Here is a 12,157-nt window from a genome sequence, read left to right as displayed (position 1 = left end):
TATTACAGTCACTCAAATATTAAAATGACATATAATGAGATATAATGACTTTAAAAAATCACCACAATGCTGTGTTCTGCACCTGAGCCTCAAATGTCAGTAAGATCTTAAAAATAAAATAAGAATATGGAAAAAAAATGCAAAGTTATATTTTTACTATATCCATTAGATAAGTAATGTATATTATGGCATCCCAACCTATGTTAATTAAATGCATAGGTGTCTCTCCAGTTTGATCAATGAAAATAGTTTACATTAAGAATATTGGTAACTCGGGAGTTCCCTAGTAGCCCAGCAGGTTAAGGATCTGGTGTTGTCACTGCTGTGGCTTGGGTCACTGCTGTGGTGTGGGTTTGATCCCAGGCCTGGGAACTTTTTCATACTGCAGGCATGGCCAAAAAAAAAAAAATGAATATTGGTAACTCTAAAATAGTATTAAAGATCAGCACACTTTATCATGGATTAATAAAATTAATGCTTAACTGTGAAATTTTACTTAATAGTAAAAATCATTGTTTAAAATGAAATATTTACATGCTTGCCTTCTGTATGTTTACAATCTGAAGTAAGGGTTAGGCATGGTTATCTTTATCACAGAAAACAGAACTATTCCTGAATTGCAATGTTGTGTTTAAAGTATCGAATAGAAAATTTTATAGAACTAAGAATTTAGTTTGTATATGCGTGAACAAATATAATGTTACATGATACAAATAAATAGTTCCTTAAATTAGATATTAATTGACATCAGTAGAGAGGTAAAGTGGTTTAGTATTCAGGGGCTGTTTCTTTTTTTCCCCACTTAAATCTATGAGAGCTATAGTATAATAGGAGGCTGCTCCATAGGAAAACATCATCTGCCATGCCCAGTAGTCACTGAAGGTGCATGAGAGAATTTATTTGGAATTCCCTGGGTCCCTTTTAGTCTAAATTCAAGAACATGTTCTTATTCATTAAAAATAATCTCCAATACCAGCTTTCAAATTCTATGGTTCTATAGTTGTAGGTTAGTATTATTTCAAAACTTGGGGACATTAAGAAAGGATGCTTCTCAAGAAAATGAGATACACCCTTTCCCAAAATCAAGTTCATAATCCAGATCCTTTGACTTTCTTATCTCATCAGTAGAAAAGACTGAGTGACATCACTGACACCTACTGTAATTAACAGTCAGATACTAGGGTAGATTTGGACAGTCTGCAATTGCAGATTGGGGCAAAGACGTTGTCCAGAACCCTGTATTCGATCAAAGATTCATAAAGTCAATATAGAATAACATCTTCTACACTCAAGACGAATGAATATATTTGCCTGCAGTTAATGCAACTGAATTTCATGACAAGGTTATATGGATGTTTGCAGAGGACATAATTTGAAATGTATTATTTGCTTTAAAATTGATATTCATATGGAACAAAAACTATTACTTCATGCATTATAGTTAACTAGTTTTAAAAAGAGGTAGTTTTCTTGTTGAAATTTACTTTTTTATGTGAATTCAGTTCAAAATTTAAAATCATATTCTTTTAAGTGCCGGGAGGTGAAAAGAAAGTTCGCAAATTACTTCCTGAACCTAAACCCGAACCAAAGGAAGAAGTTGTTCTCAAAAGCGGTATAGTATTTTTTAACTATTACATCACCTTCAAATATACAAAAAGAAAAAAAAAAAGACTTGAAAGCTTACAAAATGTTTCCATCATTTGGTTTTCTTTTAATTAGATTCCTAACTTATCAAATTCATTTGTATTGCATTGAAAATCAAGAATGTGATCACATTTCCATATCTTTTTAAAATGAAAGTGGAAATTTTGTAAGCATTCGCGGTATCTTTATAACATTAATAGACATGACTAAATTGATAACATTCTAAACTAATAACAATGGCCATAACTGCCATTTTCATAATCAAATTATGTAGTTAAAAAACACTAAACCTATTAAATACTCTAAATTGAGCCAAACTATATAAGTCTAAACTCACCATTAAGTTTTAAAGTGTGACACAGGATCACCACAACTAACTAATAAATAACATTTTCTAAAAACTGAACATTTCTTTCTACTAATAAAATATTAAAAAATTAAAAGCAAGATATTCAAATGAAGAATCAAGTCTTAACATTTTCTTCACATTTAATTCTTATTTCTAGGCTACATTTCTTTGGCTAGCTCCACCTAAGTAAACTTTATACTTATTTAAATACTTCTCATTAAATCATAACATTGAATTGCTGCTACTCAAATTATTCATTTTGTGTCTGGATCACTTCTGCCACAGATTTGTCTCTGAACAGTCTATCTACACAGATATAAAGTAACTGAGTACTATTCGAATTAACGTAAACAACCTTTTTATCTTTTTTAAAAAAGCATTTTTAGTGTAAATGTCAGTTTCCAGTGCACTAGGTTGCATGCTTTTCATTTTCCTTGCTTTGTACATTATTTGCATTTGTCAAGCTTATTCAACATCTTCATTAGTTTGTCTTGGTTTACATATAAACCTTTTTGTCTTTTAAGTTCTAAGAAAGAGACCTGAAGAAGAAGAACCTAAAGTAGAACCTAAAAAACTAGAAAAAATTAAAAAACCTGCAGGTAGGAATCTCAGTAACAATTTGTGAAATTATCTTTTGATGAAATGGACAGTTAACAAAAGGTTTATCTTGTAAACATAAATGGAGTTAAATGTAAATGTAGCTTCATATTTCATCTGTGACATAGTCTATGTTTTCCATTGTCTGCTTTCTGTTTAAATATCTTCATAGTAGTTCTCAAATCCATTCATGCATTTCCCTGCATTTCATCATCATCATTATTACTATTATTATTATGCCACCTAAGTTTTCCAGTAAGAATGGTTGTGAAATAACGAAGTCGGCTACAAAATAACTTCATGGGAGGGTGTCAGAAATGTTTCGTAAAATTTGGGGGCTTTTAAGTGGGCTAATTTTTACCATTAGCCTATTCCCAAAGAGTGTATTTGGAACTATTTCAGAAGTGATTTAGAAAGGGAGAGCTGATGGGGTTGGGAGGCAAGTGGGTGAAATAAGAGAAAGAAAAATAAACTGAAGCAGAGTCAAGAAGAGAAAATGGAAGTTAATTGATAGAATATAAGGGTTTTGTTTAAGCCATCAACAGAGCTTTTGAAAAAGGGTTTGATCTTATTATTACTGTTGATTTCTAAGGATTTGAAATTCTAAAATAACATAGAAAATAATCTTATTATCTTAAAGTGCCAGAACCACCTCCAAAAGCTGTTGAAGAGGTTGAAGCACCTCCAGCTGCTGTTCCCAAAAGGGAAAGGAAAGTTCCTGAACCAACAAAAGGTACACCTTCCTGGCACTTTATTACTTAGTTGTCTCTGAAAGAGCAAATATGTGTCACCTAAAATATCATTAGACTGACATTAAGATTTGGACACATACCTTGATCTGCTCATCTCATCCACCTTAATTTTCTTTACCATTTAACTCTCATGTGCAATTGCCTCAGGCCTACCATTTGTTAAATGAATCACTAAGTTTTAAACACCAAGAAAACTGTATTTAAGGGCAATAAGATAAATACAGTAAAATTACCTTACTGTGTTTTCCAAGTATTTTGTTTAAAATGCAAAATAAACTTGGATCAAATATTTGATTTGGTGACTATATGTGTATAAATTCTAATATCTTCTAAGATATGTTAAATCTGCCCCCTTTTTTTTTTTTTGACATTGTGAAAAACTTCAAAAACACTGTGATCACCTACTTATTGCTGTGCATTGTTTTAGTGCCTGAAATTAAGCCAGCAATACCTCTCCCTGGACCTGAACCAAAACCAAAGCCTGAACCAGGTAGGCAAGCTTATCCTCAGTATCAACAGCATATTCCTTCATGTTTCATACAAATCATATATAGTTAATATGAAAAACAGAGTAAAAGTCCACATGCATCAGATTTCTAATGTTGCAATATATTATATACTGTTGTATTTTAATAATGTTAAATATATTCAAATAGACTATTGTATATAGATTTTATTGTAGTTAGAATACATTGTTCTCGATAAAACTGGTTATTAGGAGATTTTAAAGTTATGTCAGAAGACAAAGCCCTCAAATAAGGTTTTGGGAAATGACAAATGGCTATATTAATGCAAGGACATCTTTCTACAGAAGTTAAAGTAATCAAACCACCTCCTGTGGAGCCCCCACCAGCCCCCATCGCTGCCCCAGTGACGGTGCCAGTAGTTGGAAAGAAAGCAGGTATTTATTCTGTAGTTTTCTTTTTGTTTATTTGTTTTGGTAGCTTAATAAAAACTTCACTAAAACTCAAGCCCTCTTTTTGTTGAAACATAGGCATCATTTCAATTGTGGGAGTTCAGAAACTCTTGGTTACATTTTCTTCATCTGATATCCTTTACCAACCTAATCTCTCACCCACAAGTGCACATTTTATTTTGATTGGAATGTACATTCCTACAAAACACCACTTCTTTATATGCCTTTGAGATTAAGTAATGAATACGTTCAACCCTGATGAAAACTAATAAACAGATACCCCTAAGGGTATACATACAGGAACCCCATGGAGATTCAAATTTCCCATGCGCCCTGTAAGAATCATTTCTTGTTTTTTAAAAAGATTGCACTTGGGATAATGAAAAAGTTCGAGAAATGGATAGTATTGATGGTTGCATAATATTGTGAATGTGCTTAGATGAAACTGAATTATACACCTGAAAGTGGTTAAATAGTGAATTTTATGCTATGTATATTTTACCACAATAAAAAGAAAGAGGTCTGCATAGTTCTTTAAATCTAATCTATGTAAGACTATTATCTACATAAGAACTATTATATAGATCAATAATAATTTTTTAAATGTACTAAGTGACATAGCTACCGCACGTACAAAATTTCTTATTAGTTGTACATAAACTATTAGTAGCTCATCACTAGGTAATAATCTTAAAACCAAAAATGATTTGATGTGTATTGATCACTGATAATTATACATCCCAACTATTTGAGCTCTGGCTACTTCCTTCATCTCTTTAAATTTTAATTTCCTAGATTATAGAATCAAAATAATAATTAATATCTGTCTACTAGGATTGTTATAATGATTAAATATATGCAAAACACTTAGCACAGTGTTTGGGACAAATTTCTATAGAAATATTTGGGTTTTTATTGTGTTTAATGACATAAGATAATATATTATGTTCTTTTGTAGTTTAATTTTAATATTTTATTTAATATTTTAATATTTATATAAATTTTGTCACTGACATTTATGATTTGGGCATTATTCTTACTTTTAACCTTTTATGATTTCAATGTGATACCTTTTATTAGTTCACAAAAAGACAATAACCACCAGTGAGCTAATTGAGTATGGGTAAAAATACAGCTTTTCTCAGGTGCCCAGAGCCTGACATACAAAATTGGTTCTACAGTTATCCTGCCCCTATGTTGATGGAACTAATCTCTTTAAGTGTAGGAACTATCTTGGTTCTGCTAATTAAGGGAAATCTTCAAAGGAGTGCATACATTTATTTGTAGCATGTACACTGCTTCTATTTCTCTGGATTTGTCTGCCCAGCTTCATAAAGAAAGGCTCTTGGTAACTTGTGGGTCATTTCCCTTTTGCCTACATTGATTGCTTGTTGACAAAAATGTATTTCCTTGGTTCCTGTCACCAGCACATACATAAACAGAAACTACATGTCACTCACAAGACAGGAGTAAGCCTTCCAGAAATGGGAGAAGAATAAAGACACTTGCTGAAAAAAATTTCTTAGTCTAAATATACTAGCAGTTTAGCTTGGTCACATCATTCTCAGAATATGCCTTCTTGGAAATATCAAAATATTCTCCCTAGGAGCCGTATAAATAAATCCAATTTTTATGTATACATTAATATTTATAATAAAGACTGGCTCACCCATGTATGCTTTACTACTAAGCATGAAATACGTCTGAAAATTGTTTAAATGCCAAGTTTCCTTTTTATTGCAGAAGCCAAAGCACCTAAAGAGGAGGCTGCCAAGCCAAAAGGTCCCATCAAAGGTAAGATTTATCTCCCTGTACTTGAACTGTAATCTTTCACTCTGGGAACCATTATATTTAAGGGAAACTTTATATACAAGGGCGGGGGGGATTCAAAATTTCCAACAATCTTTATATTCCTAATTGAGTCTGCTAAAACTAGTATGTCTTCTGATATCGCAACTAATACACCTCTAATATTATTCAAGTGGGTAATATATATATGTGTGTGTGTGTGCGTGTGTGCGTGTGTGTGTGTGTGTGTATAAAACATATACTTTAGCATGATGAACCACAGAAGTTTCTATTTTTGTTCTTCATATACTTGATGTATATACATGACAAAATAATTAGATGTTAATCTGGACATTATATATTTGGCTTTAAAACTTGAGAAAATGAAGAGCATTCATTATTCATGGATTCCTTAGACCATCTTATTTTCCTGTCTGAAAGAAAGGAAATTCAGTTGACCTTTCATTTGCCTAGTCTTTTAATTTTCTTTTCTTATCTCCTAGTTGCTCTACCACTGGTTTTAGCAGCAGGCAGCCACATATGCACTTTCTGGCCCTTAGAGAAATGCCAATGCAATGTTTAATTGTATCTTGTATTAGGTGTAGCCAAAAAGACTCCTTCACCAATAGAGGCTGAAAGGAAAAAGTTAAGACCTGGAAGTGGTGGAGAGAAACCGCCTGATGAAGCCCCGTTCACCTACCAGCTAAAGGCTGTGCCACTGAAGTTCGTGAAAGAAATCCAAGACATTGTCCTGACGGAAGCAGAGTCGGTTGGCTCTTCTGCAATCTTTGAGTGCTTGGTCTCCCCCTCCACTGCAATTACAAGCTGGATGAAGGATGGTAGCAATATCCGTGAGAGTCCAAAGCACAGATTCATCGCTGATGGTAAAGACAGAAAGCTGCATATCATTGATGTTCAGCTTTCTGATGCGGGCGAATACACCTGTGTCCTACGTCTGGGAAATAAGGAAAAGACCTCCACAGCTAAACTTATTGTTGAAGGTAATCTCCAGTCTTCTGAATCAGGTCCACATTAAACCTTAACACAGTAAACCTCAGTAGCAACTCTTATTGTCCTTTAGACAAAATCTCTTACTTCCAAGTTTTATTTCACTGAAAACATTGAAAAGTCTCTGCAGATTCTTAATACTGAAATTCTCCACAGAACTTCCTGTGCGTTTTGTAAAAACACTTGAAGAGGAAGTCACGGTGGTCAAAGGACAGCCATTGTACTTGAGCTGTGAGTTAAACAAAGAGCGTGATGTGGTCTGGAGAAAGGATGGGAAGATTGTGGTGGAGAAACCTGGCAAGATTGTGCCTGGCGTCATTGGCTTGATGCGGGCCTTAACCATCAACGATGCAGACGACTCTGATGCTGGGACCTACACAGTTACTGTGGAAAATGCCAACAACCTGGAGTGCTCATCCTGCGTGAAAGTAGTAGGTTAGTAATCCACTGGGAAAAAATTTGTTCTACTTATTATTACACTAAGAAAAAAGAAGAGAGAATTTTATTTGCTAGTGTCAGGATATCAACAGTCTTATACTTTATTTAAGAGGGGAGAATGTCAGTATATCATAGCAGAATAATTATGTCCGGTTTTGAGAATTTTTTTCTATTTTTTGAAATTTACAAAGCAAGTTATTTATATTACTTGTTCAGATCATAATTGTTTTTTCTGACCTCATTTTTCATGCAGAAGTCATTCGGGATTGGCTGGTGAAACCCATACGAGATCAGCATGTGAAACCCAAGGGGACAGCTGTTTTCACCTGTATTTTAGCAAAGGATACTCCAAACATAAAGTGGTTCAAAGGATATGATGAAATCCCCTTGGAACCAACTGATAAGACCGAGATACTGAAAGATGGAAATCATCTCTACCTCAAAATTAAGAATGCAGTGCCAGAAGATATTGATGAATATGCAGTGGAAATTGAAGGGAAAAGATACCCTGCAAAGCTGACACTTGGAGGTATAAAAATCTTACCTTTTATTCTAAAAGATAAGTTTTGTGTCTGCCTAAGGCAAAATAATACACACACACACACACACACACACACACACAGAGCATTGTTAGACTGTCTAACACTTTATGGTATTTCAACTTTTACCAATATAGACCGTGAAGTTGAATTGCTTAAACCAATAGAGGATGTTACCATTTATGAGAAAGAAAGTGCAAGCTTTGATGCAGAAATCTCAGAGGCAGACGTTCCCGGACAATGGAAACTGAAGGGAGAACTTCTTAGACCCTCGCCTGTGAGTAATTTCTTATTTTAAGGTGTTAGTCATATAAAACAACTACATTCTATAATGAGGTTTGACATTCAGATTTGGTTCAATAATGATGGAGTTACTGCTGGCTTCTCAAATTCAAAGAGGAGAAGAATTTTTTTTTTTTTTTTTTTTTTTTTTTTGTCTTTTTGCTATTTCTTAGGCCGCTCCTGCGGCATATGGAGGTTCCCAGCCTAGGGGTCAAATCGGAGCTGTAGCCACCGGCCTATGCCAGAGCCACAGCAACGCGGGATCCGAGCCACGTCTGCAACCTACACCACAGGTCACAGGAATGCCGGATCGTTAACCCACTGAGCAAGGGCAGGGACCGAACCCGCAACCCCATGGTTCCTAGTCAGATTCGTTAACCACTGCGCCACTACGGGAACTCTGAGGAGAAGAAATTTGATGTACTATTTGTGGAAAGCTCAGACAATCTTTCATATAATTTTTTCAATAATTTTTATTAGTAGTAGTATTTTTATGACTCTATATAGAAATCTGTATTTGAAACATTGTCTCATTCAAATGTTTACTACTATCATTTTTCAGACTTGTGAAATTAAGGCAGATGGTGGAAAACGCTTCTTGACTTTGCACAAAGTCAAACTTGACCAAGCTGGTGAAGTTCTTTACCAGGCACTTAATGCAGTTACGACTGCCATTCTGACAGTAAAAGGTATGAACCTTTAGAACTTATGCAGTGGGCTCCACTTCATCTTGCATCCCCCTGAATTCTGAAAAACCTCATTCTTGATGTTTGATTTTCAGAAATCGAACTTGACTTTGCCGTGCCCCTGAAGGATGTCACGGTCCCAGAAAAGCGACAGGCTCGATTTGAATGCGTCCTCACTCGAGAGGCCAATGTTATATGGTCTAAAGGACCAGATATAATCAAGGCATCTGACAAGTTTGATATCATTGCTGATGGAAAGAAACACATTCTTGTCATCAATAATTCTCAGTTTGATGATGAAGGGGTCTATACTGCTGAAGTGGAGGGCAAGAAGACATCAGCAAGATTATTTGTTACAGGTAAGAGCTGGTGAGATCTGATTCGAGCATCCCATAGTTGGAGACATGAATATCTGGCTTTAAAGATATAACAGCAAGTTCTAATAGCTATAAATGACCATCGGCCCCATGACGTTATTTTCACATTGCCATCAAAACAAGTCTCTTACTTTTTTTAATGGAGGATAGCTCCATTTGAAAGGATGACTAAATGAATGCCATGTGGAAACAGATTCTTTTCTTTTTTATGGTTTTCTTTCTCTCTTTCTTTCTTTCTTTTGGCCGTGCCTGCACCATGCAGAAGATCCCAGGCCAGGGATCAAACCCACACCACAGCAGCTACCCAAGCCAGGGCAATGACAACACCAGATCCTTAACCCACTGAGCCACCAGGGAACTCCCAGATCCTTTTTACTAGGCAGATTAGAGTGGGGTATTTCTAAAGGTAAATTGCGTTTCTGAGCACATTACCTTGCATTGCAGGTATAAGACTGAAATTCATGTCACCTCTTGAAGATCAAACAGTAAAAGAAGGTGAAACAGCAACTTTTGTCTGTGAACTTTCTCATGAAAAAATGCATGTCGTCTGGTTCAAAAATGATGTCAAACTCCATAACAGCAGAACTGTGCTCATCTCCTCGGAGGGCAAAACTCACAAGTTGGAAATGAGAGAGGTGACGCTGGATGATATATCCCAGATCAAAGCTCAGGTTAAGGACCTCAGCTCCACAGCAAATCTGAAGGTCTTAGGTAAATGTGACCAACTCTAAGCAGAGTGCCAGTGTGCATGGTGGGAGTGGGTGACAGTTAAATGTTGTACAAGCTATAGCTCTTTAATCCCCTTTCATTTGCATGTTCTTCTAATTGTCCCCCGAATGCCTTTTACAGAGGCCGATCCCTACTTCACTGTGAAGTTACATGACAAGACTGGAGTAGAGAAGGATGAGATTATTCTGAAGTGTGAAGTGAGCAAAGACGTGCCAGTGAAATGGTTCAAAGATGGTGAAGAGATTGTACCTTCAACCAAATACTCTATCAAGACAGATGGGCTGCGCCGCACCTTGAAAATCAAAAAGGCAGAACTTAAAGACAAAGGCGAATACATGTGTGACTGTGGCACAGATAAGACAAAAGCAAATGTCACTGTTGAGGGTGAGTCATTCCAGATTTATAAATTTACCCTATCTGAACCTGTGGTTTATTTGTTCAGTCATTCTAACACAACTCTGTATAATTTCAGCTCGACTAATAAAAGTGGAAAAACCTCTGCATGGAGTAGAAGTGTTCGTGGGTGAAACAGCTCGCTTTGAAATCGAACTTTCTGAACCAGATGTGCACGGCCAGTGGAAGTTAAAGGGAGAGCCTTTAACTGCTTCCCCTGTAAGTCAAGATGATCTGATCACCCGGGGAAGGGGGGAGGGAGCTTTTTGGTTATTGGTGATGCATTTCTGGTATGAAATCTCTTGATTATTTGTAGAAATGACCAGTTATGAAAATGATGTTCCTCTTTCTCTTTCCTTCCAACTCCACTCCAAACAGGAATGTGAAATCATTGAAGATGGGAAGAAGCATATTCTGGTCCTTTATAACTGCCAGCTGGATATGACAGGGGAGGTCTCCTTCCAAGCTGCCAATGCTAAATCTGCAGCCAACCTGAAAGTGAAAGGTACGCTCTGCCTGCCAGCCATGCTTTTGTATTTTCTTTGCAAGTCTTCCTTATGAGACCCAGAAAGCTTCACTATTGAATGGACTTCATCCACGCCCTCCTCTTTTTTTCAGAATTGCCACTTATCTTCATCACACCTCTCAGTGATGTTAAAGTCTTTGAGAAAGATGAGGCTAAGTTTGAGTGTGAAGTATCCAGGGAGCCCAAAACATACCGTTGGCTGAAAGGAACTCAGGAAATTGCAGGTGATGACAAAATTGAGCTTATAAAGGATGGCACTAGGCATTCCATGGTGATTAAATCCGCTGCTTTTGAAGATGAAGCAAAATACATATTTGAAGCTGAAGATAAGCACACAAGTGGCAAGCTGATCATTGAAGGTAAATATTTTTATCAAATGGGCCATCTTTAAATGATTTTTTTTTTTGCTTTTATATATCTTCCTTTAAGGGCTGAAATTAATAAGTTTTCTTTTTTCTTGATAGGAATCCGACTCAAATTCCTCACCCCCCTCAAGGATGTAACAGCCAAAGAGAGGGAAAGTGCAGTGTTTACTGTGGAGCTGTCCCATGACAATATTCGTGTTCGCTGGTTCAAGAACGACCAGCGCCTGCACACCAGCAAGTTGGTCTCAATGGACGATGAAGGGAAAATTCATTCCATCACATTCAGAGACCTCTCTATTGACGATACCTCTCAGATTAAAGTAGAAGCTATGGGATTAAGTTCAGAAGCTAAACTCACTGTGCTTGGTAGGTGCTTTGGTTTTAAATTTAATTTTATTGCATTCAATTCAGCAATTTGTCGAGTAGCTACTACATAAAATTCTTTCAAGTGTTATATTGCAGAAAGCAACCCCTGTCCATAGGAAACTATCACATATGTGATCAGGCTTATTTCTAAAATATTTTTACCTAGAAATATGAGGCTTTTAAAGTAATAAAGACTTGGGCTCACAACATAGCCAGTTCAAATCAGAATTGAAACTCAGTTAATTATTGAGCCCTGTCATGTTTAAAACAGGAATGTAAATACTTCCTCTTGCCTCACTTTATCAAAATTATTTCAGAAAAATGTTCTTAAAGTCCCTGAGAAACACAGAACTTACATTAATAAAGTTCCCTGTTTTGTCTGGGCCCTTAATATCAAGCAGA

The 12,157-nt window shown here is 35.9% G+C and overlaps 1 protein-coding gene across 1 annotated transcript in view; it reads left to right on the top strand.

Annotated features, from left to right (window-relative positions):
- Nucleotides 1–12,157, top strand: part of TTN (titin) — a 274,604-nt gene that overhangs the window by 157,590 nt on the left and 104,857 nt on the right. The window contains exons 203-220 of the mRNA XM_084999975.1: nt 1,532–1,612; nt 2,518–2,592; nt 3,231–3,323; nt 3,770–3,832; nt 4,154–4,243; nt 6,002–6,052; nt 6,646–7,047; nt 7,211–7,489; nt 7,746–8,021; nt 8,169–8,308; nt 8,876–9,002; nt 9,095–9,358; nt 9,821–10,087; nt 10,226–10,489; nt 10,578–10,717; nt 10,877–11,003; nt 11,117–11,383; nt 11,489–11,755. Of these exons, the coding sequence (XP_084856101.1) occupies nt 1,532–1,612; nt 2,518–2,592; nt 3,231–3,323; nt 3,770–3,832; nt 4,154–4,243; nt 6,002–6,052; nt 6,646–7,047; nt 7,211–7,489; nt 7,746–8,021; nt 8,169–8,308; nt 8,876–9,002; nt 9,095–9,358; nt 9,821–10,087; nt 10,226–10,489; nt 10,578–10,717; nt 10,877–11,003; nt 11,117–11,383; nt 11,489–11,755 (3,273 nt within the window). The remainder of the gene's footprint in view (nt 1–1,531; nt 1,613–2,517; nt 2,593–3,230; nt 3,324–3,769; nt 3,833–4,153; nt 4,244–6,001; nt 6,053–6,645; nt 7,048–7,210; nt 7,490–7,745; nt 8,022–8,168; nt 8,309–8,875; nt 9,003–9,094; nt 9,359–9,820; nt 10,088–10,225; nt 10,490–10,577; nt 10,718–10,876; nt 11,004–11,116; nt 11,384–11,488; nt 11,756–12,157) is intronic.

The sequence above is a fragment of the Sus scrofa genome, chromosome 15, assembly GCF_054392235.1.
Source record: "Sus scrofa isolate SSC_HxYL_T2T_F1_AM1 chromosome 15, Sscrofa_HxYL_maternal_Yorkshire_Landrace_v2.0, whole genome shotgun sequence".
Classification (NCBI taxonomy): Eukaryota; Metazoa; Chordata; class Mammalia; order Artiodactyla; family Suidae; genus Sus; species Sus scrofa.
Note: the sequence above shows the minus strand (reverse complement) of the source record. Positions and strands in the feature narration are given on the sequence as shown.